Here is a 25,713-nt window from a genome sequence, read left to right on the forward strand (position 1 = left end):
TAAAAAACCTACCTTTTCCTGCTTCCCCTTTCTTTTAGTATATGGACATATGACTTAGATATCTCTTCATGCCATTTGAGGTGATGTTAATATGTTGGGGGGTGTGGGGGGAGGTTGGACATGGGCCACCCATTTTGCTGGTACAGGTATTGGCAAAGACCACATGATTTTTTTGTTCAGATATGGTGGCCCAGTTTCCTGACTGTTTGGTTCTGGGGTCTGCCTAGCATCTTCACCAGGTTTTCCTGGCAATTTGGCCTAGCAACTATTTAAATAACCTTTCCAAAGATTCTATAAGCTATCTAATACCTGTAGTAAATCCTTTCTTTCTCAAACCAATCAGAATGGATTCTGTTGTCTGAACCATGTTTAATACAAGATTCATCATGTATATAATTCTTTTTTGGAAAAAGTTAACTGATGTAGTATTAACATGCAGTCTCATTTTAAAAATCATTATCCTATATAATAAAGATGTAATATGCAAATGGTCGTTACGTAATGACTGACAGTGTAACGATCAGGATCAGCAGGAGGGTGGGGCAGCGAGCTACAAGTGGGTGGTGGAGAGCAGCAGGAGGGGGCAGGGCAGCAAGCTATGAGGGGAGAGTGGCGGGGGGGAGCTACAGGAGGGCGGGGCAGCAGGCTGAGAGCTACAGGAGGGCGGCAGCGAGCTACTGGCACATGGATTCGTGTGCAGGGCTACTAGTTATTTATAAGTTTTAATGGAGAATTATTGTCATAAACACCAGTTCACTCATTGAAGAATGATAGTATTATTTATTCATATTTATCCTTTTACATGAAGAATAAAAAACAAAAATGAATCAATATATCTATAGTAATTAATAATGTTCATGGGCTCTTCTTAGATTTCAATATACAATATACATATATAGCTATGCCTGAATGTCATGGTATTAAATCTTTTTCTATTCTTAACAAAAATACTCTGATTTCTGCATTTGTTAGGTTGGAGCAGTTGTATCTATGGGCTTAAAAAGAAAAAAATTCTTAAGGAAAATGATTTTAATCAAACTGTAAATATTTGCAAGAGCTTTGAGTGCTCCGGAAGTATAAAATTAAATGTTTAAGCAGGAGAAGCCTATTCAGCATTGGCATGCCTTCACATCATTCAAATAGGCTATTGAAGAACCGTCCTGGAGCTGCAATTTAATACTAGAGTACAGGCTCATGTGAATATTTTATGGTTTATTGTATGGGTGGTATTCTTAAATTTTAATGCTTCAGAAGAAATGGGTAGCCCTGGAATCCTTGTGTCAATGAGTTATAGAGGAGGCTGGTGATCCAATTAGTATAATGGGCATCTGGCAGCCAAATGATGCACTTGAAAAACTGGCTGCGAACGATGGCCCTCATCCACTTTCACAATATAGAGGAGAGAAAACAGAATGTGGAATCGTCCTGCTCTTTCTGTGATGCGTTAAATCTGACTGTCTTGAATACCAGACTCTTTCCCCATTATAGTGCCTGTCATTCATCTCTTCCCTCTGTAAGTTCTCCATTCCCCATGCTTCCCCTCTTTCCCTTTTCCATCACATCCTTATGATTGGCTCCATTCTCTGATGCCCTGGTATTCCTATTGACTATTCTCCTATTCTTAATTCATAGAAACCAACTACTATCTTGAGGATATTTCTGTGATGCAGCAGTTACTTCAGCAATCCTCTCTAATAAAATGGTAATATGCAAACTAACCATCACTCTGCTGCATAAGCCACGCCCACCAGCCAAGCCATGCCCACCAGCCAATCAGGGCGAGTATGCAAATTAACCCCATCCAAGATGGCTACAGCCACAGAGAGCAAGGTTTCCCAGGTAACAGAGCAAGCCAAGCTTTCCATAGCTGTTGCAGGCCTAAGCCTCCACTCAAGCTACAAAGTTTCAATTATAGAAGGTAAAGAAATTCAAACAAATGGCGGCAGAATGGAGCTTGAGAGAGCAGGCCAGGGTTGCCGGCGGCAACAGGGGAAGCAAAGCTTTCCGCACACCCTGGCCGGGCTCACCCGCTTAAGGCTACAAAGTTTCAATTGTAGAAGGAAAATAAATTCCAGATACCAGGGCCTCCGCTTGGGTTGCCAGGGGGCGTGGCCGGCCTGCAAACCACCACAGGCCCCTCGCTCAGGCCGCCCCATGCCCCAAGGGAACCCCACCTGATCCGGGACGCCCTTCAGGGCAAACCAGCTGGCCCCCACCCGTGCACCAGGCCTCTATCCTATCTAATAAAAGAGTAATATGCAGATTGATCATCACTGCAACACACAATATAGCTGCCCCCATGTGGTCAAAGATCCTGCCCCCATGTGGACACAAGATGGCCACTACAAGATGGCCAGCAGGAGAGGGCAGTTGGGAGGCACCCGGCCTGCAAGGGAGGGCAGTTGTGAGGGACCAGGCCTGCAAGGGAGGGCAGTTGAGAGGGACCAGGCTTGCAAGGGAGGGCAGTTGGAGGTGATCAACCCTGCAGGAGAGGGCAGTTAGGGGTGACCAGGCTGGCAGAGGAGGGAAGTTGGGGGCAAACAGGCTGGCAGGGGAGCAGTTAAGCATCAACCAGGCTGGCAGCGGAGTGGTTAGGGGGTGATCAGGCTGGCAGGCAGAAGCAGTTAGGGGCAATCAGGAAGGCAGGCAGGCAAGCAGTTGGGAGCCAGCAGTCCTGGATTGTGAGAGGGATGTCCGACTGCCCGTGTAGGCCCGATCCCACCAGGATTGGGCCTACACGGGCAGTCGGACATCCCTCCAGGAGTCCCAGATTGGAGAGGGTACAGGCTGGGCTGAGGGACAACCCCCCGCCGTGCACGAATTTCGTGCACCGGGCTTCTAGTTTTTAATAATGTTTTAATTCTTCAGAGTAAAAGTAATGGTTTTGAAAAGTTAGTATCTATTAACATAAATAGTGGAAAATCAGGAGTCACCACATTTTAATTTTGTGATTCTCTTCCCAAAGGCAGTGAAGATAGTAATGTTAAATTTCCTTTTTGCATATTCGTCCTTTGGAACTGGAATTACAATTCTTTAAGTAACCGTAGAACCTTATTTTAAAATTCTATTCATTTTCATTAAAAAGCCCAGTATCCTGAGATACAGTCTGTGAAGAGCCTTTTGTGCTCATATACATCTTGCTGAATGGGCCCAAATCTCAAGGCTTTGACTGGTCTTCCCCCCTCCCGTCCCCCCCTGCACCCCCCCCCCCCCCCCACTCCTCAGGATTGTTCATGCTACTGGGAATCCTGAGACAATAACACATTGTCCTGTACCTGGTCTCCTTCCAGACAAACAGCTCACTTACTGCTTATTGTAAAGGCAGTGGATGCCCTATGCTCTGGTTCTTCCCTTGTGACTCACCCCACTGCATAGGCAGACTCCCCTGGGCCATCATTGCCCCGTGGGACTTCGGGACTGGTGCAACCATGCTGATACTCCTGTTATACTTTTTGCTGCAACTCATAAGTCTCTGACTCAAGAGTTTCATGTCTTCTCTTACAAGAACTTCCATGGAACTGTGGAAGACTTACTTATTACCTTTATAGTTATTTTGGGGGGAGCTGTGCTGCTTCTAATTCTCCTTCACACTGTCAAACTTCTTAAAGCAGGGCAAAATCCTAATACTTTATAAAAATCTTCCTTTTGAATAATTTAAATATATTTCATATTTTCTTCTAAGACATTATTATGAAGTATGGGGTAGGTACAGATTTATTCCCATTTTGTATATAAAGAATTGGAAGTAGAAGCTAAGCGATTTTCTCAAGATCATTTAATTGATTCATAGCATGTCAAGTGCTGGAGTTCAGGCCTCCACACTGATAACACAGGGATGGGAGTATCTTTAATACATTACACTGTCATCTTTCTCACTAACATTCTCTTTAATGACACCTGCCTAATTTGGAATATAGATATTATAACTTTTATTCTTCTAGGAAGAAAGAATCCTGGGTAGTAATTAAATGAAACTCTAAAATTATCCAGACTTCCCAATATTTCATGGAACATGCCCCGTTCTAGTCTTCACAAAAATTACTCATGTAGGAAAAAGAAAATAAATAATGTTTGTTCTTAGTCTCAAATGCAATGTTTCTCAAAGTGTGGTTCTTATCAAAATAATCTAGAGATTCTTTTAAGAATACAGATACCTAGGCTCCACCCCAGATCTACCAAACCAGACTTTCCAGGGTATAAATCAGGCGTCCTCAAACTACGGCCCGCGGGCCACATGCGGGTGTTTTTGCCGTTTTGTTTTTTTACTTCAAAATAAGATATGTGCAGTGTGCATAGGAATTTGTTCATAGTTTTTTTTAAACTATAGTCTGGCCCTCCAACGGTCTGAGGGACAGTGAACTGGCCCCCTGTTTAAAAAGTTTGAGGACCCCTGGTATAAAGGAATCTTGATCTTTTATCAAATGCCCGAGGTGATTTTTTTCCCCCCCGAGGTGATTTTTTATGTTCATTAAAGTTTATTATGCATTACTACCAGGGATGGGTTGTTTCTATAAACTTGGAGTGGGCAAACTCCTGTCCTCTGGCTCAATACCTACAAATAGGGAAAAGTAGCAGATTTACAAAACATTTCCTGAGTATAATATAGCACATCCTCAAATAACGTTGTTTTGTTCAATGCCTTTTGTTATAATGGTGATGCGATGCCATAGGAACTCAACTCTTGTTTATATCAATTAGCCTATGGTAAAGGTGGTTTTGTTTTAAGTCATTTTGCCACAGTTCCAAGAACCTTTTGAAGACGTCATATTTATGTAAGAAAATAAAATGGTAAAATTAATAAAAAAGTGAGGACTTAATGTACTTTTTAAAAGTCTTGATCAAAGGAATGCTAATCAATACCACATTTGTCTCCCAGAAAACCAAAAATCTTGCCTTACATCATGAATTCAGCAGGAGTGTTTTAAAAATACCTATGTTTTGTGAAAGCAGAGCTTATCTAAGGAATTCATTTGTATGGAGACCTTCTGTTCTGTGATTGTGCAACACCTCCTTCTGCCTCTTCATAATCCACTCAACATATATTCATTGAGGGCGTAGTTTATGAGCCAAGTGCCATTCTCGGCACCGATGCCATGGCAGTGGACAGGCTGGCTCCAGCCCTTGCCTCAAGGTCTATACCAGAAGAAGATAATTGCTCCTTAACAAAAAGAAAAATTCTTTACAGGTGAAGATGACAGCATTTTGTTTGCCAACGATGACTTCAAACTTGCCATTTTGCAGAAGAAATGTGTTTAATATTCTTTCTCCCCAGATTTGAAGCTGGAAGTATGCTTCTAAGACAAGGACATGTACCACTTGAATGCTACCTGATTCTTGCTGGACATTTAAAGGTCATGTCAAGTAATACAAGCATGAACAGAAATACCAACTCTGAGATTTTAAGTGAGTTTGAAGAAGGTGACTTCATCGGGGTAAATATTGTCTTAACTTCCCAGTCTCTTACCATTTTTATTTTTAAAATTTAAGTTATGTGTCATTGTACTAAAATAACATTGTCCTCAAGAATGAAATATTTCAGTAATTGAAATGCTTAAAGAATACGTATTTTTCTTAGCAGTGTAGGGCTGACATGTAGCCTGATATGTAGTTTGCCAACATACAGGACCTGCAAGATGCATAAGTGATTGTTATATGAATGATTGCCCAGTTAAATGAATGAGTTACAAACCCTGTATCTTTGGAGGCTGGTTTTTTTTTTAAGTGTACAGAAACAGTTACTGATTCAAGGAGATATTTTTGATTCTTTAAAGAAAGTCTATGCTTGTAAAAGACTTTATGCAAAGGGGGTAAAATTTAGGGCAGAAAGCAGCTTGTGTGTAGGAATAAAACTTGCTTCATTTCTGTATTTAGTTGAGGGCAGATTTGATTGGGAGATCCTCGGATCCAAAAGTACCTAAGTGTGGAGGTCTTGGAGGTGAAAACAGTTGCTGGTGTTTGTTTATTTTGGAAATGTCAGCTGAGGTCAAATATGGTTTTGAAAACCATGATGAAGAGTTTGGACTTAATTCTACAGGCAGTAGAGCTCGTTGAAGTGTTTTAAGTCAGAGGGAGATGAGTCAGGTTAACATTTAGACAGGTGACTGATGTGATGAGTCATCTACTAAATGTTAACATAGGTGGGCTATGTTAGCAGAGAAAGGACAACATGGAATTGGAGCCGGTGGGAAATTGATGAGCAGACTCTGAAGCAAGGCACTGGCTATGGTAATACCAAATAGGAGATGGATTTAATGTATTTTATTGGTAACAAATCCAATGAGAAGTCAAAGTACAAAGAACTATTCCTAACAATTTTCAATGAAAAACAAACCTTATTTTTCCACGGTATTCCCATTGTTAATTATGTGTCATCACTGGTGGGTCAAATATGTCTTGATAGATTGAGCCTTGGTTAAGATGTTGGCCAGCCTGTGACTGGCTGAGTGTTCTAGTGCTGGAGGCACTCTGGAAGCACTCTTACTTAGAGCCTTATGACCCTTTGTGGACGTCAAAATCTTCCCCAGGATCAGCACCTTAGTGTTGGATGAAGCTTCAGAGGTCAGCTAAACAAACTCTTTCACTCCACACCTTCGTGAATGGAGAACCAGAGCAGTTAGCTGAATTGCTCCTCTTGAGACAGCTAGTTGGTGGCAGAAATGGGAGGAGAATCCTGAATCAGTGCTCTGTTTACTCTGCCATGCTGCCTCAACTGTGAGCAGATCAAATGGAGCCACTGATTTTGTTTTAACTAAAAGGAAGAAACTTGGAGATCATCTGAACTGGTATTTCTCAACCAAAATCCATATAGGGTTCTCTGGGGAAGCAGAACCAATAGGATAAATACAGATATATGTAAGAGGAGATTTATTGTAGGAATTGGAGGCAGAGAAGTCCCACAACCTACTGTCTGCAAGCTGGAGAAACAGGGAAGCCATAGGTGTAATTCAGTCCAAGTCCAAAGGCCCGAGAACCAGGAGTGCCTATGTCCAAGGGCTGCATAAGATGGATGTCCCATCTCAAGCAAAGAGAGATGTTAAAGTCATGTCATTCTCCCTTCAATAAGATAATCTCACCTTGATTCTTTATTGCTACATCTTTTTCAATATTATAATCATTAAAATTTGTTATAATTTTGTATTTGGTTATATTCACGCCATACCCCTCATTGAGCCTCATGGATCTAGGTCAGCATCCACTCCAAGTTTGCCATCTGTAGGACAAAGCACTCATTTTTCTTAGTAATAAATGTTGAGTGGAGTTAACATACAGCATTTTGTGTGTTTGCAGATTATGCTATTGTTTTAATATAGCAAGTATTCCAGAATAAAGACTTGTTCAACCCTGCATTCTGTTTTTATAAAATAGTCCTTACATTTAATGCTGCTGGGACTGATAGATTATGTGAAAGTAAGATCAGGACAGTCCTTATTTATCAATTCCAATTGCTTTTTATTGCTCAAGATTTATTTTTTAAAAATTATTTGCTTAAAATGATGCATACTTAATTATAAGTATGCATCCAACTCCAATGAGAGTTGGATGCATACTTATAATTCCAACAGTCCCAGAGTTTCATTGTAATAATAACATCAGAGCTGAAATAATTCCTGAAGAAATCCATTTGTTTTTATTTTTCAGGAAACCTGCCTTTTAACTAATGCAAATCGGCCTGCTTCGTTTTTTTGTAAAACAGATGTAAAAGTTCTTGTAATAGGTAAAGAAGTAAGTATCTGATAATATTTAGTAAAATGACTAATACTTTAAGGAAACCTTTCTGGGGAACCCAGATGAATTTTAAAGCCAAAAATATTTTTAAAATATGTTTTTATTGATTTTAGAGAGAGAGAGAGGAAGGGAGAGGGATAGAGAGATAGAAACGTCACTGAGAAAGAGAAGCATTAATCAGCTGCCTCCTGCACACCCCTACTGCAAATTGAGCCCACATCCCAGGCATGTGCCCTGACCGGGAATTGATCTGGTGACCTCTTGGTTCATGGGTGGATGCTCAACCACTGAGCAACACCGGCAGGGCTCAAAGACAAAAATATTTACAATGAGAATGAATACTAAGGAAAATAAGTGTCTATATTTAAATAGTGTTAGTTAATGCTTTGTGCTGATGGATCTATAGTCTTAATTAGATAACAAATTATCACAGATATAGGGGAGGCAGACTTTTACCTCTACCCTCTTAGGGTGTTTTGGCTGTGCCTGGGAATGAAGCTGACATAAAGCAGATTAACAGGAGAAAAGCTTACAAATCTAGATAAGTTTTATGTGACACAAGAGTCCTCATAAGGAAATGAAAAGAGGTGATTGTGGAAAAGTCCTAAAATATATGAGGAGGCTAAAGGAAGATAAGAATTATTTTAACGAGGTCTGTTTTTATAGAATTCTCTCAGCTTTGACTCTTCATCGAAGAATGTTTCTTTTCTCCTGGTACAAAGAGGGCATCTTTCACGAGGGAGTTTTTAATCTCCTGTTTTCAGGAAGAAAAGGGGAGATTAGAATGCTCTTCTTGAATGCACTGTTTTTTAGGCTTCTTTAGCTCAAAATAATCCTTATGCCAAAGTGGCATATTTTGGGGTGGCATATTCTGCCACCCTTCCCAGACCATAGGATTTTTTTTTCAAGGATTAAGTTAGGTAACTGACATAAAGCTGTTAGATCAGTGCCTGGCAGAACAACTTTTGTTGCTATTAATGATAATAAAAACAAATAATGATAGGCTGTTGATGACAGATACATGCCCTTCGAAGAAACTTTTGAAATAATTGTGAGTACCATTACTGTGTTATTTAGGAAAACAGTTGTCTGGGTTTATAATTCTGTCAAAATGCCTTTCACAGGGCCGTGCTGGGCTACTGCTGAAACTCGTAACGAGGAGGCAGAAGCTGTGTGTGGTTCTGTTGTTGGGTGATTGTGGTGCACTTTGTCACACAAGCCCGCGTCAAGTGGAAAGCAGAGTTTTTCATTTTCATTATTTTGGTGGAGTTATTTATAAGTGTTTAACAGTTCTTATAGTAGGCTCGGAGGTGTACTATAATTCCCTTTTTATTTCAAAAAATATTTCTTAGATAAATCTCATGAGACATGTAGCCTTATTTTCAGGGGCATAGTGATATAGTAGCAGATGTTCTGTTTTTGTTTGTTTGTTTGTTTGTTTTTTTAGTTTCTCTAGACAAATGGCTTTCTGAAGCTATTTAGGCCATGTGTTCCTATTCTGCCTTATAAATCTTGATGTGCCAGGTACTGGAGCGATTGCTTAGTTGTTCTCTTGGGAAGCCTGAAGTGAAAACATCCATTTGGCTCTTTTGGGCTGAGAGCCCTGTTCAGCTATTTAGCTGGCAGGAATGTCTTCGTTTTGTCATTAGGGAAACTAGTGGCAGCAGATTCTTGCCTAGAAATATTTATTATTATTGGCGTGGTCATAAGGACTGTCTCCTTACAAGTACCGTTGGTAAGTCATTCTGGAAGCAACGGAATGTGCTTGAATCTGTACGCATTTGTTTAAAAATTTTAAAATGCATATCTTTGCCAATACTTTGATAAAGCCCATGAGATTTTCTGTATATTTGCTAGTATAAATAATTTTGTGAGTTGCTCCTTACAGTCAGAGTAGAATGTACCATAGTCTACCTTGAAAATGTCATGAGGCCCTGACCAGTTTGGCTCAGTGGATAGAGCGTTGGCCTGCGGACTGAAGGGTCCCAGGTTTGATTCAAGCCAAGGGCATGTACCTTGGTTGTGGGCACATCCCCAGTAGGGGGTGTGCAGGAGGCAGCTGATCAATGTTTCTCTCTCATCGATGTTTCTAACTCGCTATCCCTCTCCCTTCCTCTCTGTAAAAAAATCAATAACATATATTTTAAAAAAGAAAATGTCATGAGAAATTTCTTGAACATTTGAGTTTTTATGACTATCAATTTAATAGATGCATGCTGTGTATTTCTTGACTGAACCAGTGCTATAGGAACTTGATGGACTGCGGCGATTATGGCCATAGTAAGTGCCATGTTCTCAAATGTTCTGTGAGAAAAGCAATAGAAACACAATTATATGCGGGATGTGGTTTTCTTTTTAAATATTATATTTGATTTATTATTTATGAGCTAAAAAAGAAGGGTGAGCTCCATTAACCCAGTGACCTTTATTTCCCCCCAAGCAGGATAATTGCATTCTAATGGACATATAGGAACAGTAGGTATTGTAAATACAACTCCCTGAACAAGTGGAGCTGCTGGCTTCGGCCTCAGAAAGCATCCAATGGGTTTCAGCATAAATTTAGAAGCAACTCAAATTCTTTACCAAACAAAATAGGAAAATGCTGCCAATGTGTTAGCATCAGGAAAATCGAATCATGTTCCTGGTGTTAGTCTTACATTTTCTTTAAGCATAATATGTCCTTTTAGAAAAGATACAGTATTCAGTTTTATTCCAGATTGAAATGATAGCCTGACAGTATGCGTGTCGCTGTGGCGCGTCTCACTGCCTGCAGTGCTGTGCTCACCTTGGTGAGTGATATGTGCATCTTGTGTGAGATCATGATTGAGTCCACCTGCTCGGGCTGCTGCTCACAGACCTTCTGTGTTGTTGTTTTTGATGTGATCATATCTTCTGGTTTTTAAGAGACTTAATTTTGAGACCTTCCTGGGATCCGGCCTGGAGAAGAATGGAGTCTCAGTTCTGCTTTTGGGTCCTTGCTGTCCTGGGGTCACAGAGCTTCCAAAGAGAGGTTGTCAGTGACTCTGACAACCACTGACATTCTCTAACAGTTCTTCACCTGTCAGAGGCACATGAGAAAACAAGGACTGTGTACATTTTTCACAAAGCTGAATTTATTAAAAATTGTAAAGCAAGATCCTCTATGTTTAGATTACACTCTTTCGTTTTGTGTGTGTGTGTGTGTTTTTGTACTTACATGTTATTTATTTCCTGAAATAATATTGACAATTCCTGGTAGTTGTTGTTGTTTTAATGTTCTTACTTGACACACACAAACAACAAGAGGTGGTCAGCTGTACATCATATTTTTAAAGGATTTTTTAAAAAAATATGTTTTTTTAAATTGATTTCAGAGAGAGGACGGGAGAGGGAGAGAGAGGTAGAAACATTAATGATGAGAGAGAATCATCAATCAGCTGCCTCCTGCATGCCCCCTACTGGGGATCAAGCCAGCAACTCGGGCATGTGCCCTTCCCAGGAATGGAACCATGACCTCCTGGTTCGTGGATCAATGCTCAACCACTGAGCCACACCAGCTGGGCGTACATCATATATAAAAACATTTTTTTTAAATCCTCACCTGAGGATATTTTCCCATTGATTTTTAGAGAGAGTGGAAGAGAGAGGGAAAGACAGAGAGAAACATTAATGTGAGAAACACAACGATTGTTTGCCTCCTGCAAGCCCCTGACCAAAGCCCGTGCCCGAGAGGAGCCTGCAACCGATAAAAATGTTTGTTTGTTTTTAACTGATCTGGGAAGTCCATCAATCTGGAAGCTAGTGTACTTTGTCAAACTATTTGTCTTTATGCGGGCTTAGCTCTCAGTGTTAGGAAATCCTCCCTCTGAACTGCTGGCTTTCTATTATTTGTTATATGTTGTCTATCAAAATAGCATTTCTTAGTCCTTAAGAGCCTGGGCTGTGAACTGGGCAACCAGAATTCAAATTTCAGTGCTGCCACAGTGAGTCCTGACACTTATTTAACTTGTCAGAGCCTCAGTTTCCCAGGCGTATAAACAGTCATAACACAGTACCAATTCATAGAGCTGCTATGACAATAGGTGAGTTAACACATCTAAAATGCTTAGAATAGCCGAAACCGGTTTGGCTCAGTGGATAGAGCGTCGGCCTGCGGACTCAAGGGTCCCAGGTTCAATTCCAGTCAAGGGCATGTACCTTGGTTGCAGGCACATCCCCAGTGGGGGGTGTACAAGAGGCAGCTGATCGATGTTTCTAACTATCTCTCTCTCTTCCTCTCTGTAAAAAAATCAATGAAATATATTTAAAAAAATAAATAAATAAAATGCTTAGAACAGTGCCTGGCATAGAAGATACATATTGGCATATATGAATTTTGCAACTGATCATTTTCCTTTTTTGTTTTTGTAACAGGACAGTTATAGCCAGATTTGCCCATATCTAGCCCTAGATGGTCTGGGACATAATTAAAATGAAATCTTATGGCTGGCCTTGCTTTTTCCCTGTGTATTCTCTCCTCCCTCTGACTTTCTCCACTGTTTATTTCCACCATTCATTATGTGCTTAAAAAAAAATCCCACCAATATTTGGGATTGGGTTTAGATATAAATAAAATAACTGCTTAACTTAAAAAGTTCCATTTCACCTGGCTGGTGTGGCTCAGTGATTGAGCGTCAACCTATGAAACAGGAGGTCACGGTTAGATTCCTGGACAGGGCACATGCCTGGGTTGTGGGCTCAATCCCCAGTGTGGGGTGTGCTGGAGGCAGCCGATCAATGATTTTCTCTCATCATTGATGTTTCTCTCTCTCTCTCCTTCCCTCTTCCTCTCTGAAGTCAATAAAAAAAAAATATTTTTTAAAAGTTTAATTTCTCACACCAAGCCTTCCTGTTCCACTTCAGGCCAGAGTGATTTCATCGCACTCTGACTTCAGAGCTGCTGTGGTTATACAATTCACTTGGCCATCTATAGACACCCGGGATATTTGAGCAGGAAAGTACGGTAAATGAGGTGACTGTGATCATGAGCTCCTGGGACCCCCGGGGAGCTGGCTGCTGGGAAAAGGCCATAGATAGAGGTCTAATGGGAGAAGATTAGAGGAGCTGGCACATCTGAGTCACAGTTACCAAACACTATCATTTACCGAACACCTTTTTTAAAAAAACAACAACACAGATTTGTGTATTTTACTTGCAGTATCTCCTTCAATTCTCCCAATTACTCCATTAGCTTACTCTTCTTATTTCTCTTTCACAGATTGAAGAAAGAAAGCTAACAGATCTGAAGCAAGTTGTTCAGGGCCCAAGACTTATAAGCAGTAGAACTCACACCCAGAGTACCAGACCCTAAAACTTCCACTCTCAACCACATGGTTTTCCCGTCTAAGTAATTCCCAGGGAGAGATGCAATGAAAGATAGAGGCCTCCTGTAAAGTTCCAAAGGACTGCACTGGCAAGCGTGGGGAAATATTTGTGAAACTTCCTAACCTCCAGAATAATAACGAAGGCCTCTTGATTCATTTGTGCCAAGATTTACTGTATAGTGGCCCATCCTATACTATGCGACCAGAACATATTCCCAGCTTGTGATGACTCACCTTCTTAACCGCAGACTTATGTACTCCGTCCTCACCGGCCGGTCGAATCATTTACTTACTATCCTTCAAGTTTTCCGTAATAAAAGGCGCTGTTGGGTACCGAGAAGTAAGCATTTGGCGTGCCTATGCCACCTGGGATTTGGCAGCCACACTCCTTTCCTGAACAGTAAGGGAAACCTGAGCAGTGGGAGTTTATCTCAGGACATCAGCCAGCCGCAGAAGGCCATAACTGGCCTGTATTTTGGAAGGGAGTTTCATGCTGGTGTGTCTAGAGCTGGTGGGTACTCTGTTCTGGCCAGGCCATGGAGTGGTTTCAGCACTTGCCCGGAAAACAAGTACTGTGGCAGAGATTGATTTGTGACAGGAAACTTGAAACCCTCGTTTTGTGTGTGAACACATGCATTAGAGGTTGTACTTAAACTTGAGTGGATGGTTATCAGCAGTACTTGCTGTGATTGCCCCAGAAGGTTGCAATGGATGTTACAATTTCACAGTTTTCTCTTACTGGTTTTGTTTGTTGTTTGCTCAGAAACTCGATACATCAAAACCATTTCAAGTTTATTGGATCTGGATCCTAGCAAAGGGAGGTCTAATCACTGAGAAATAAATGTTCACCTGAGAATAAATTTTAAGCCTCTTCACAGCATGCTGCTGATTGCTCTTCCAAGGCCCAGATTTTACAAAAACTTGTCCCCATCAAGTACTTAGAAAATCGAGTGATTTTCAGATGTTTTACTCAGTTATGCATAGCATACTTATAATGACCAGTCTCGCCTTTATTTCAAACTTGCTTAGTAGGAACAGCTCATTTAATATGAGTACTCTGTTCCATCGTTTATATATATATATATTTTTTTTTTTCTTTATTGATTAAGGTATTACATATGTGTCCTTATTGCCCCATTACCCCCTTCAACTCCCCCACTCAAGCCCTCACCTCCCTGTTGTCTGTGTCCATTGGTTAGGCTTATATGCATGCATACAAGTACTTTGGTTGATCTCTCGCCCTTACCCCCACCCTCCCCTACCTTCCCTCTGAGGTTCGATGGTCTGATCCATGTTTCTCTGTCTCTGGATCTGTTTTTGTTCATCAGTTTATGTTGTTCATTATATTCTATAAATGAGTGAGATCATGTGATATTTATCTTTCTCTGACTGGCTTATTTCGCTTAGCATAATGCTCTCCAGTTCCATACATGCTGTTGCACATGGTAAGAATTCCTTCTTTTTTACAGCAGCGTAATATTCCATTGTATAGACATACCACAGTTTTTTAATCCACTCATCTGCTGATGGGCACTTCGGCTGTTTCCAAATCTTAGCTATGGTGAATTGTGCTGCTATGAACATAGGGGTGCATATATCCTTTCTGATTGGTGTTTCTAGTTTCTTGGGATATATTCCTAGAAGTGGGATCACTGGGTCAAATGGGAGTTCCATTTTTAGTTTTTTGAGGAAACTCCATACTGTTCTCCACAGTGGCTGCACCAGTCTGCATTCCCACCAGCAGTGCACAAGGGTTCCTTTTTCTCTGCATCCTGGCCAACACTTGTTGTTTGTTGATTTGTTGATGATAGCCATTCTGACAGGTGTGAGATGGTACCACATTGTTTTGATTTGCATCTCTCGGATGATTAGTGACTTTGAGCATGTTTTCATATGCCTCTTGGCCTTCCTTCTGTCTTCTTTCAAAAAGTATCTATTTAGGTCTGTTGCCCATTTTTTGATTGGGTTGTTTATCTTCCTTTTGTTAAGTTGTATGAGTTCCCTGTAAATGTTGGAGATTAAACCCTTATTGGAGATAACATTTGCAAATATGTTCTCCCATACAGTGGGCTTTCTTGTTGTTTTGTTGATGGTTTCCTTTGCTGTACAGAAGCTTTTTATTTTTATGTAGTCCCATTTGTGTATTTTCTCTTTAGTTTCCATTGCCCTAGGAGCGGTGTCAGTGAAAAAATTGCTTCAGCATTATGTCTGAGATTTTGCTGCCTGTGGATTCCTTTAGTATTTTTATGGTTTCCTGTCGTATGTTTAAGTCCTTGATCCATTTTGAGTTTATTTTTGTGCATGGTGTAAGTTGGTGGTCTAGTTTCATTTTTTTGCATGTATCTGTCCAATTTCCCCAACACCATTTATTGAAGAGACTATCTTGACTCCATTGTATGTTCTCTGTTCCATTTTTTAATGAGTTGTTATTCTCTATTTTCTCTCCATCATAAATTTTGGTGAAACTTAGCACTACAGATCATGTATACTTGAGTCATATAACAAGCAAATACAGTAGACTTTCAGATGCCTTTTTTCTCCCACAAGCTGGATAGTTCTCAAAATAATCTTTGTTTTTGTTTATATTAAAGCAGGAACAACTTTCATCTTCACAGCCTTGTACTATAATGAATAGTCCAGTTACATAACTGATCTAGTTTTATAGTTCTCTCTGTCCTCCAAAAATTTTTATGACTAGCTTCTCAAAAGGATTGAAACCACCTGGCGTAACAGTCATATGAGAAGTCATCACGTCTTACTAGCAGCTTAATCTTCTGGAATGAACCTGAATTCCTTCTTTTTCCCCCCTTATCTCCCTTCATTTCTTAAATTTGTATTTATTAAAAAATAATTCTTTGTGTTAGGGCCCACTACAAATAAAATAGGTACAGTGTTCATTCTTACACAACCTAATAGGTTTAATATTGGTTACTGATTTATACAATTGATTTCTGATCTATATAATCTAGTCATCTAGGGCTAAATTCACAGGATAATAAGTGGGTTATGTATTCCTACATCTTTCTCTCTCCCTCTCTCTTTCTCTCTCTCTCTCTCTCTCTCTCTCTCTCTCTCTCTCTCTCTCTCTCTCTCTCTCTCTCTCTTTCTTTCTTTTTTCTTTCTTTCTTTCTTTCTTTCTTTCTTTCTTTCTTTCTTTCTTTCTTGTAACATCAGGGAGTATAGCCTCTAAAGGGGGTGTAGCCGACTGGCAGCCAACCTCCTCACTGGGTGGTGAAGTTGCTGTTCTCTGGGCCTGATGTCAGATTTGCGGTTCCAGACATTTACATGCCAACGCTTCATAAGATGCCTCCTGAGAAGAAGAGAGGACAGACTCATGTAAATTTACAAGAGAATGGTGTAAATCTGAATGTTTGCTTCTTAATTTTGATGGTGAATATCCCTTTCCAGTCACTAAGACATTCATGTTTATTATTTAATGAATCCTTCCTATATTAGGGTGGCCTGAGAGGCTGTATTCACAGTCAGAGGGATGCTAAGTGAAGATAAAATTGAAGTAAAGTTCTATAAGTGGTCTCGAGGGATCTTTTATCCAGACCAAGGGGATGCCTGGAATAAATCCAAGTCCATAGCTCAGAGCACCTCTAGAGTGAGGCAGTCACCTCCCCCCAATTCTGTGTCTCAACTCTGATGGGTACTTACCTCCAACTCTTCCCTTTCTCCATCTCCACCTCCATTTGCTATGTTTCTAGGCTTATTACTATTCTGAGTAACCATTCTCTCATAATGTATGCTAATGTCTTCAAGATTGAGTTACAGCCAGACCTTACCCTTATCCATTCCATCTCTTTAAAATGATTTTGCTTCTCTCTTATCTCTTCTGGAATGGGTTATAATTACTAGCCAAATTCAGCATTCTAGGACTTTAATTGTACCTCTGTCTAATCAAATTGTTCTCTTTGCTTCTACCTGTCTACCACAGCATTTCTTAAAAGTGCTGTATTTCTTTAGAACAGAAACATTATCCTTAAATAATCCATGAGTTGTCTTTGGTTAGGCCTCTTCCATTCCTGCATCCATTTAATCTATTTATACTATATTTGCCTATTGACTAAATTTTAGAGAAGTGCTTTGAACTGAATTCAGACCCACGCTTTCAGAGAAGGAAAATCTTGTTCTTAATCATGAACTAGACTCAAAGGGTTTATTTTGAAACTAGAAGCCCGGTGTATGAAAATCCATGCACTGGAGGGCGGGGTTTCCCTCAGCCCGGCCTGTGCCCTCTCACAGTCCGGGAGCCCTCAGGGGTGGGAGGTGACCCGGTGATCAGGGGAAGGTGACGCCCCATCACACCTCTGCTGCTGCCACTGCTGGCAGTGCAAGCCTTGGCCAGCCCTGGTTACCTGAGCCTCGGGTGGCCCTGGATGGCTGGGCAGCCACCATCCGAGGCCTGTCTGCACTTTGTGCCGGCCCTGGGCAACTGGGGGGCTGAAGGGACTGGAGGACTCTGGAGGCAGGCACGCAGCAAGGCTGGGCCCACCTGGAGGCAGGCCCGGCCTTGCCACTCACCTGACACCCCAGTGGGCCTGAGGGGACTGGGCACCGCCATCTTGTGCCTGTGGACACCACCATCTTTGAGGGCAGGGCAGCCAATTAGCATATTCCCTCCTTATTGGCTGTGGGCGCCACCATTTTTGCGATGGCACGAGGGTCAATTAACATATTCCCTCTTTATTAGATAGGATAATATTAATGACACCATTTTTTTCACTCGTTTTAGCACTTTCTCAGGGATTGCTTTGTTCTGTCCTGGGTCCATTTCCCTGGTTCTGGATGCTAGTACTGGTTCTCCTTCCCCCATGGGCCCATTCTGACAGCGACATTTTGACTGGGTCTATTTGAGTTATAACCATCTTGGGTTTATGTGCCCTCTTTATGAGCGTCTTTGATATGTGATAAGATAAGCAGCCACCTGCTTTACCTGTATTAAGTCTGGGCCTTTGCCCAGATGGCTGGTTTTTATATTTTCAAAATACACTGAGTGGCCAGATTATTATGATCTCTGAATACATAATAATCTGGCCACTCAGTGTATATCCTATATAATAAAAGGCTAATATACAAATTGTCCCCTTGACCAGGAGTTCGACCAGCAGGCAGGCCGGCCAACTGCCCATGTCCCGTCCCCCTGGCCAGGGTGGCCGGAAAACACCCATGCATGAATTCATGCACCGGGCCTCTAATATATATATATATATACACACACATACACACTGAGTGGCCATACTATTATGCATTCAGAGATCATCATAATCTGGCCACTCACTGTAATGCATACTTAAACTCCATACTTTCATATTATATCTCGGATAATTTTACATTATCTTTCATAGCTTCATAGAATTGCATTTATTTTGTTCACAGTGACTTCATGCCCCCAGACCTCATCATCCATTTGCCACCATCTGTTGGTAAATGAAAAGTGTGGAGTTTAACACTTCACACTTCTCAGCAATCTGGTGTATTGAGATCATCTTTGTCATCACTTTTGACATTGCTTAAAGGAATTAATGTGCGGCTACGGGCATTCTCACTTTCCATTTTAGGACTTTTGGGCGTGATATGTTTCTTAAAAACTCTACCCAGCCTATTAATAATGGACAAGAGATGGCGTCATATTAGCACACGGGGGCTTGAAGATTACAGTCCCTGGGGGTTCTGAAGAGCAAATTATAAAGTGCATCTCATGTCTTGGAAAGGGAGCAAATTCTATAATGAATTTTTAAGTTAGTAATTTGTTTAGTCTCCTGGGTCCCTGGCAGCTTGCGGAGGTTATGGGGGTAAAAAGCACCTGCCGAGAGGAATTTCTCAGTCAGAACCAACATTTAAAGTAGTGGTGTGTTAATGCTTAAAAAGAAATCTGCATGCATTTTTTATAGCTTCTAGCTTTTGCAGCTGGATCTCACAAATGATGCTCCCCGAGGCTGAGCCAGCTTGCCATTTTCCAGGCTCCAGTTTCCATTATTTATGTCCTTTCCAATAGCGTCTATGGCACATTTAAAGACGTAGCTTTGTTAAAAGTACAGCCCGGTACCTGAATGGAGGCATGTGGCAAAGGACATTGAGTCTCCATTTTTTAAACCTTGCTATTTTTATTTAGGAATAGTCAGTTAGAATCAAATACATTTTTCCAGGATTCCGAGTTCATGGGGCTGTTCTTTGAAAAATGAACCCTTACGTGATTAGTGTTTGATTAAATGTTCACAGAGGAGAGTTTTCATCACAGTGTCAAGTGAAGATGTATCGTAAAAAAATTAGATGAGAACTCAAAGGTAATTGAAGATCCCCTGAGTCCTTATGATATTAGCACAGAGTAATTTGAGTTTGAAAAGAGAAACCAAGTATTTTGGCAGTCTTTAGCAATGGTTAAAGAAGTTCCCATGGATCATGTTTTTCTAAGGGACGACAAACATGGGAATATAATCGACATGGAAGGTATAATAGACCCCTTCGCAGGGAAGGAGATGTGGCCCTTTGCTCTAGGACAGGCTGACTAACTCCTGGCGCCTTGTTTGATAGTGTACCTGTGAGCCCCACATCACCTCTCCCAGTGCAAATGCAGTTCTAATGACATTATTGCCCAAATCATGGTAAATCTTGGCCCCTCCTGGGAATGGTCCTCTCATTTCAGGCATTCCCCAAGGTGGTGTGTGCTTGTGCTCAGAAACGAATTGATTCAAACTCTTTTGTTCTTGCCTCCTCACCAGGCTCCTTCTGCTGCTCGGGGGGTGTCTCTGGGCACAGTGCCAATTCTACACTGTGCGTCTACTGTGGGATGGGGCGGTCTTCTTCTCCTGCCCTTCGGTGTCATGGTTAAACCTTCTCTCCATCATGATTCAAAACCAGAGCCTTGGACTCTGAAGGGGACAGATTCTATACCATCTCGTTAATCTCCTTGCCTTCCCTCTTTTGGGCACCCTTGCCAGAAAAGAGCTGCTTCTTCCTCAGTCGTAAACGTGATCCTCTTTGATGATCAATTCTCACATGGATTGCATCCTATAAGGATCACTAGGTCGCCAATTCTGCAAACCACAGTCTAATTGGGACACAGGACACCCTGCTACAAATGCAGTTTTACTTGAAAAACAGGAAATGTAAGTACACTAGTCAGTACAATAGTGAGGTTTCAGACAAGCTTAAATGGCAAACAGGATTCATCTAAGGAACTTCAATACCTTTTGACTGACCTTTTGAGATTCTCTGCTGGCTGTGATAAATAGAACTTCACTTATTTATCCCTCATTCCCCTGTGCTCACTGGAACACTGAAAAAAAGATGGAAAGACTGCAGAAACTTAAAAATGGAACATTCACTATTTCTACGCTCAAGAAGTAACCCCTAAAAATGTAGCTATCATATATAACTTTCTTTTTCTTGTGTGTGCTTTTCCTCTCTCTGTCTCTCTCTCTCTCTCCACACACACACATACATACAATCATTCTGTATGTTGTGTAATATGTTTTCTTTTTTTCCAAGTACACACTCTTTTTATGGCACACAAAGATCAGTATTGGTTAGATAGTGCCACAGTGATACTGAGGAATAAGCCACCCGAACACTTCTGGTTTAAAACAACTCCTTTTCTCCTGGATCTGCTCGTCGGCTGGCTGACTCCCGTGCCTGCAGGTTGGCTGTGGCTGCCTGATCTCGGCTTTGCAGACTGGCAGCTCTGCCTCACACTACAGGGGACCTTGGGGCCTTCTGCTCCAGGTGCTCTCATTCTCCTCCTAGGACCAGTTACCAACAGGCAATGGGTGAGCACCAGCGGGCATACCTAAGCATCTGAACACAGTTGTTACGTCATATCTGCTGACATCTCATTGACCAAATAAAAGTTCGCAACAAAGCCAGAGTCCAGGAGTAAGGGAATATATTTCTTCTTTTGTGAGAGGAATTGCAAAGTGACATGTCCAAGGCCATGGATGTGTGTGTATGCATGTGTGTGTGTGTGTGTATGCATGTGTGTGTGGGGGGAGGAGGGGAGAGAGATTGAGGCTGATCATTTAATTTGCCACACTGCTCTCTGACATTTCACAGCTGATCCCTCCTTATCCACGATGCTCTAGCTGTATGGGGCCTTTTCTCTGTTCCTGGAACACAACAAATTCCTTCCCACTCTAGGACTATTTACACTACATTACACTATGCTATAAATTTATTGGTAGCTTTAGCACTAAAGTTTGCTTTCCAGAGTATTCCAGTAACACGACACCTAATCCTTTTCTTTCTTCATTTTTTTTAGCCCTTTATTTTATTTTTGATGATCATTAGAGCATTCATTGACTTTAGGATATATCTGAAAGCCTTTCAGATTCACTGTTGAATCAATAAAACACTTTTATTTTCCTCTGATACTGTGAAACCTGCCAAAAGATGACAAACAAATTAATTTGCTGTACATTTGCTCAATAGGAATAATGAGCAGTGGGTAGAACCCTATGAGGATGAACAAGTTTAATGGAACTTTAGAATTGGGAGTTGAGATTACTTGGATTTTGTGAGCTTCTTAATGTTATAGAAGTTATAGTCTAAGCATTTATAAGCTAATTTGTTTTTCTTTATTCACATTGCAAATGTATCCGAATGTATCCGTGTTCAGTGGTTGGGGGCTCATTTGTCTCATGCATCCCAGGCACCCTGTGGAGTATTCTGAGACTCCGGAGGAACAGGGTTTGTGAAGGTGGAAGGTCAGGTGTAAAGTGCACATCTGGAGTTGGGTTGGCCCAGGAGGCACTCCAGCCCCAGGTTCATGGATGAAAGGGACCAGTGGAGGGAATTCAGGGCCTTGCACCTTTGCGTCTGAGAGAAGGAGGAAAGGAGACGGCTGGGACGAGAGGGAGAAGCCAGGCAGCTTCCTTACCCTGCTGGCTTAGGGAGAGCGTGAAAGAACCACTTTCCTGGTGGCGACTTTCCAGTAGGCCCAGGGAGTGTGGGCTGCTGCACAGCGTGAAGCACATTAACAAAACAGTCGGTACATCATTGAGGGCTTTCGGAAAGTCAGACACTATAATAAACGCTTTATACTTTAACTCATTTGACCCTCATAATTTACCTACGACGGTGGCAGAAGCAGTGAGCATCACTGACATCTGGATCAGGAACAATCTGTGAAGCCATCCTGGGCCCCTGTTGGAGATCAAAGGGCCCTAACCTCCCAAAAGCCCTGGCTGATTGTATCAACTAGGAACCTCATGCTATTTATTAGCATTTATCCATCCAGGGTTCACCTGGAGCAGACACCTGCCTCTCCTTATGTAACATTGCTATCACTGTCCATGGATGCAGCTGCACTCTTGCATAAATAGCTCTCTGCCCTTGGATCGGATAACCAGGCTTATGTCACTCAGCCAGTCATCTCCTCTCTGGCCCACCTGCTCCATTCCTGGGACTATAGGGGAGTACAAGGAAGTGGGAGCCCTCCGAAGGCGGGAACTAGGGTGGATGAAGCTGGTGGGCTTGAGAGCAGCTTGGTAGGGGCTTTGGCATGGCTTGTCCCACCCTTTGCTGCCAGTCTGACTGGCAGATGTGGAAGAGCAGAAATAGCAGAAGTAGTTAACACTGATGAGTTAGTTTTATAGAAATGTCCCACAGCAACCCCCATCTTGCCCTGAGAGTTGTTAATAGGCTCAAATGAGGTGAAGCAGATGAGTCTGTTTTGTAATCTATAGTCCTAGCTGTAGGATACTGTTAAGACTATTGGAAAACTGTCTCTTCCAGTGCAAGAATGATTCATCCCCACCCTATTGATGCCAGGCTAGGTCATGTGACTTACTTTGGCCAATAGCATATGAGTAGACTTGGGTGCATTTCTGGGGACACCCTTGAAGAGCCAGCACAGGGTTCTTTATCTTCTGTCTTCCCTGCCTCTGTTTTTGTCAGGATGAGCCTCTGTCAGCTTAGGTTTCTGGTAACTTCTGTGAGCAGGCAAAGTCCATTGTTGACACATGATGGATATGCACATGAGTGAGAAATAAAATAGTGTTTTAAACTGAGAGTTTTCAGGTTGTTTGATACTGCTGAATAGCCTAGCCTAGCCTGACTGATATAAGCTTAAACTCTGGAAGTCTTAGGATGTTTCTGGAAATTAGCGCTCAGTTGTGAAACACAATGCTACTATTAATAACCAAGATTGAAACACTTAGAAAAAAAATCTTTGGTTTCAGGTTAAACAGAGAGAAAGTTGCCTTTTTATTCATTGTTGTATCTTTTCTTTTTCTCCGTATCTTGTGGTTTGTTTTTAGCAGTAGTTTGGATTTTAACTGGCATAGACACATCCCAGTGTGTTTATTTTTACCTTTTCTTTACCTTCAGTGCACACATCTTACATAATAAAAGAGAAACATGCAAATTAACCATCACTCTGCTATGCCCACAGCCAATCAGTGAGTATGCAAATTAACCCAACAAAGATGGAGGTTAATTTGCATATGCAGGCATGTGTGAAGCCTGCTATGAGGGGAAGGGGTGGGCGCGCGGAGAGAGCTACTGGAGTGGTGCTCTGACAGAAGTGAGGACTTGCCAGCTCCCGGGAGGCTGGGGAGCGGGGACTTGCTGGCTCCCAGGCGGCTGGGAGTGAAGCCAGGGGAAGGAAGGCCTATTCTTGCACGAATATTGTGCAATGGGCCTCTAGTTGGTTTTATATTAGTGTTAGGGGACATGGTCAAACTGACTATTGCCTTTTAAAAAAAAATCACTTTATACATTTGTATTCCATTATCTTTTCATATAGTATTATGCAAATTATCATCTATGAAATAGAATAGATTGGTTGAAGGACAGTTAATAATATCACCACAGTTTATAAAATGAAATAATTTAAAAATTAAGAAAAATTTTTTAAATTAAGGATCCCTAAAACTACCATACAGTTAATTTGTTGTGTTTTTAAAAATATATATATTTTATTGATTTTTTACAGAGAGGAAGGGAGAGGGATAGAGAGTTAGAAACATCAATCAGCTGCCTCCTGCACACCCCCTACCGGGGATGTGCCCGCCACCAAGGTACATGCCCTTGACCGGAATCGAACCTGGGACCCTTGAGTCCACAGGCTGACGCTCTATCCACTGAGCCAAACCGGTCAGGGCAGTTAATTTGTTTTTAAGTGAAAATGAAAATGCTTTAAAAATATTACTACTGTTGAAATTTATTTCATTTACTAAATAACTATTTATTGAACAAATTCGATTTTGTAAATCAGAGGGGTATAGGATTAAAAAAAATTAATATCATGTGACTTGATGGGAAAAATAAAGTAAATGATTTTCCAAGATTGCTTCATATATATGTGGGTGGATAGTTTTTCATATATGAATGTATTTATATATATATGTATGTGTGTGTGTGGAGTGTCATTATTTTTTACTTTGTTTTTAGGATTTCTACTGTATTTTTGCACAGAGAGTTCAAGAACAATATCAAGAAACATGCAGCTTTCTCGGGTATGCATCTTCCTGTATATAATTTTTGCAATTTTAGAGGAAAGTAGCTGATATTTGATATTTCTTATTTGAAATTCAAGATAAACTATAAATATCTATGGTGGTGAAAGCCAGTAGGGTGTGTTGGAAAGTACATGGGCCTTGAAGGCATACAGACCTTGATCTGAATCCCAGTGTTACCAGTTATTAGTTATGTGTTGGGCAAGTTTATATACCTCTTCTAGCCTCAGTTTTTCATCTATAAGATGGACATAATAGTACATTCCTCCATGTTGTAGATTAAATAAGATAGATGTTTTAAATCTTTGTTTTTATCAGGATACCTAGAACAGAGCCTGAGACTTAATATATGTTCAATAATATTTGTTGAACAAATGAATGATTGAGTGATTAGCATAGGTAAAATAGTAAAATGGTTATATAAAGCCCATGAGTTTGCATCTTTTTCTAGACCCCTTATGCTCTTGTACTGCTCTGTCTATTCCTGAAATACAGCCAAATCAGGCAATGCAGTCATCTGTCAGAAACCAGTAGCATATTGTGTGTGTGTGTGTGTTTGCACATGTGCACATGTATGTAGTTCAGAAGTCTGTTCATTTTATGATTTCATAAAACAAATGCATCAGATGAGGCAAGTACATCTTCATGCTTTTAACTTACATGAGATTCATGTGTTTACCACAAATGATTTCAAACCAGTCATATATTGGGCATGAATTAAACTAGACTGTAAGACAAGATGTGGGAACATTTTAAAAAACAAGGGCAATAATCACTAAGAAGCTGAGAGCCAGAAAGCTTAAAAGCAGCTCAATTGATTTTTTAATTTCATTTATTTTTGGTTTTGTATCGCAGTATTCTGATAGCTCGTTTATGTCTCCTGATCCATTGGGCTCACTGTACCTCAGATTTTCTATTAATATACTACATTTTAAAACAGTGAAGAGATGGCTTCACTCTGCATCCACTTACAACGCACAGTGAGGGCTCAGAAGGCTGAGAACTGGGAAGTGTGGAGCAGGTCTTTCTCGGCTGCATGGCCTCTTGTCTCTGTTTCGCCCTCCACACGTGCTCCGTTCCTCTTGCTGGCTGAGGACTGGCTTCCTCTGTTCTCTTGGGCATGATTCATCGGAGTTGCCCACAAATGGTGCCCTTAGCTGACAAGACTTCTAATCCAGCATTCATAT

General features: G+C 41.1%; 1 protein-coding gene across 2 annotated transcripts in view; it reads left to right on the forward strand.

Annotated features, from left to right (window-relative positions):
• The window catches only part of LOC307103251 (cyclic nucleotide-binding domain-containing protein 2-like), a 75,878-nt gene that overhangs the window by 17,989 nt on the left and 32,176 nt on the right, over positions 1-25,713 (forward strand). For both annotated transcript variants that reach the window (XM_079777422.1, XM_079777423.1), the window contains exons 5-7: positions 5,273-5,432; positions 7,639-7,722; positions 24,462-24,526. In XM_079777422.1, coding sequence (XP_079633548.1) covers positions 5,273-5,432; positions 7,639-7,722; positions 24,462-24,526 — 309 coding nt within the window. The remainder of the gene's footprint in view (positions 1-5,272; positions 5,433-7,638; positions 7,723-24,461; positions 24,527-25,713) is intronic.

This window comes from Cnephaeus nilssonii, assembly GCF_951640355.1.
Source record: "Cnephaeus nilssonii genome assembly, chromosome: 1".
Classification (NCBI taxonomy): Eukaryota; Metazoa; Chordata; class Mammalia; order Chiroptera; family Vespertilionidae; genus Cnephaeus; species Cnephaeus nilssonii.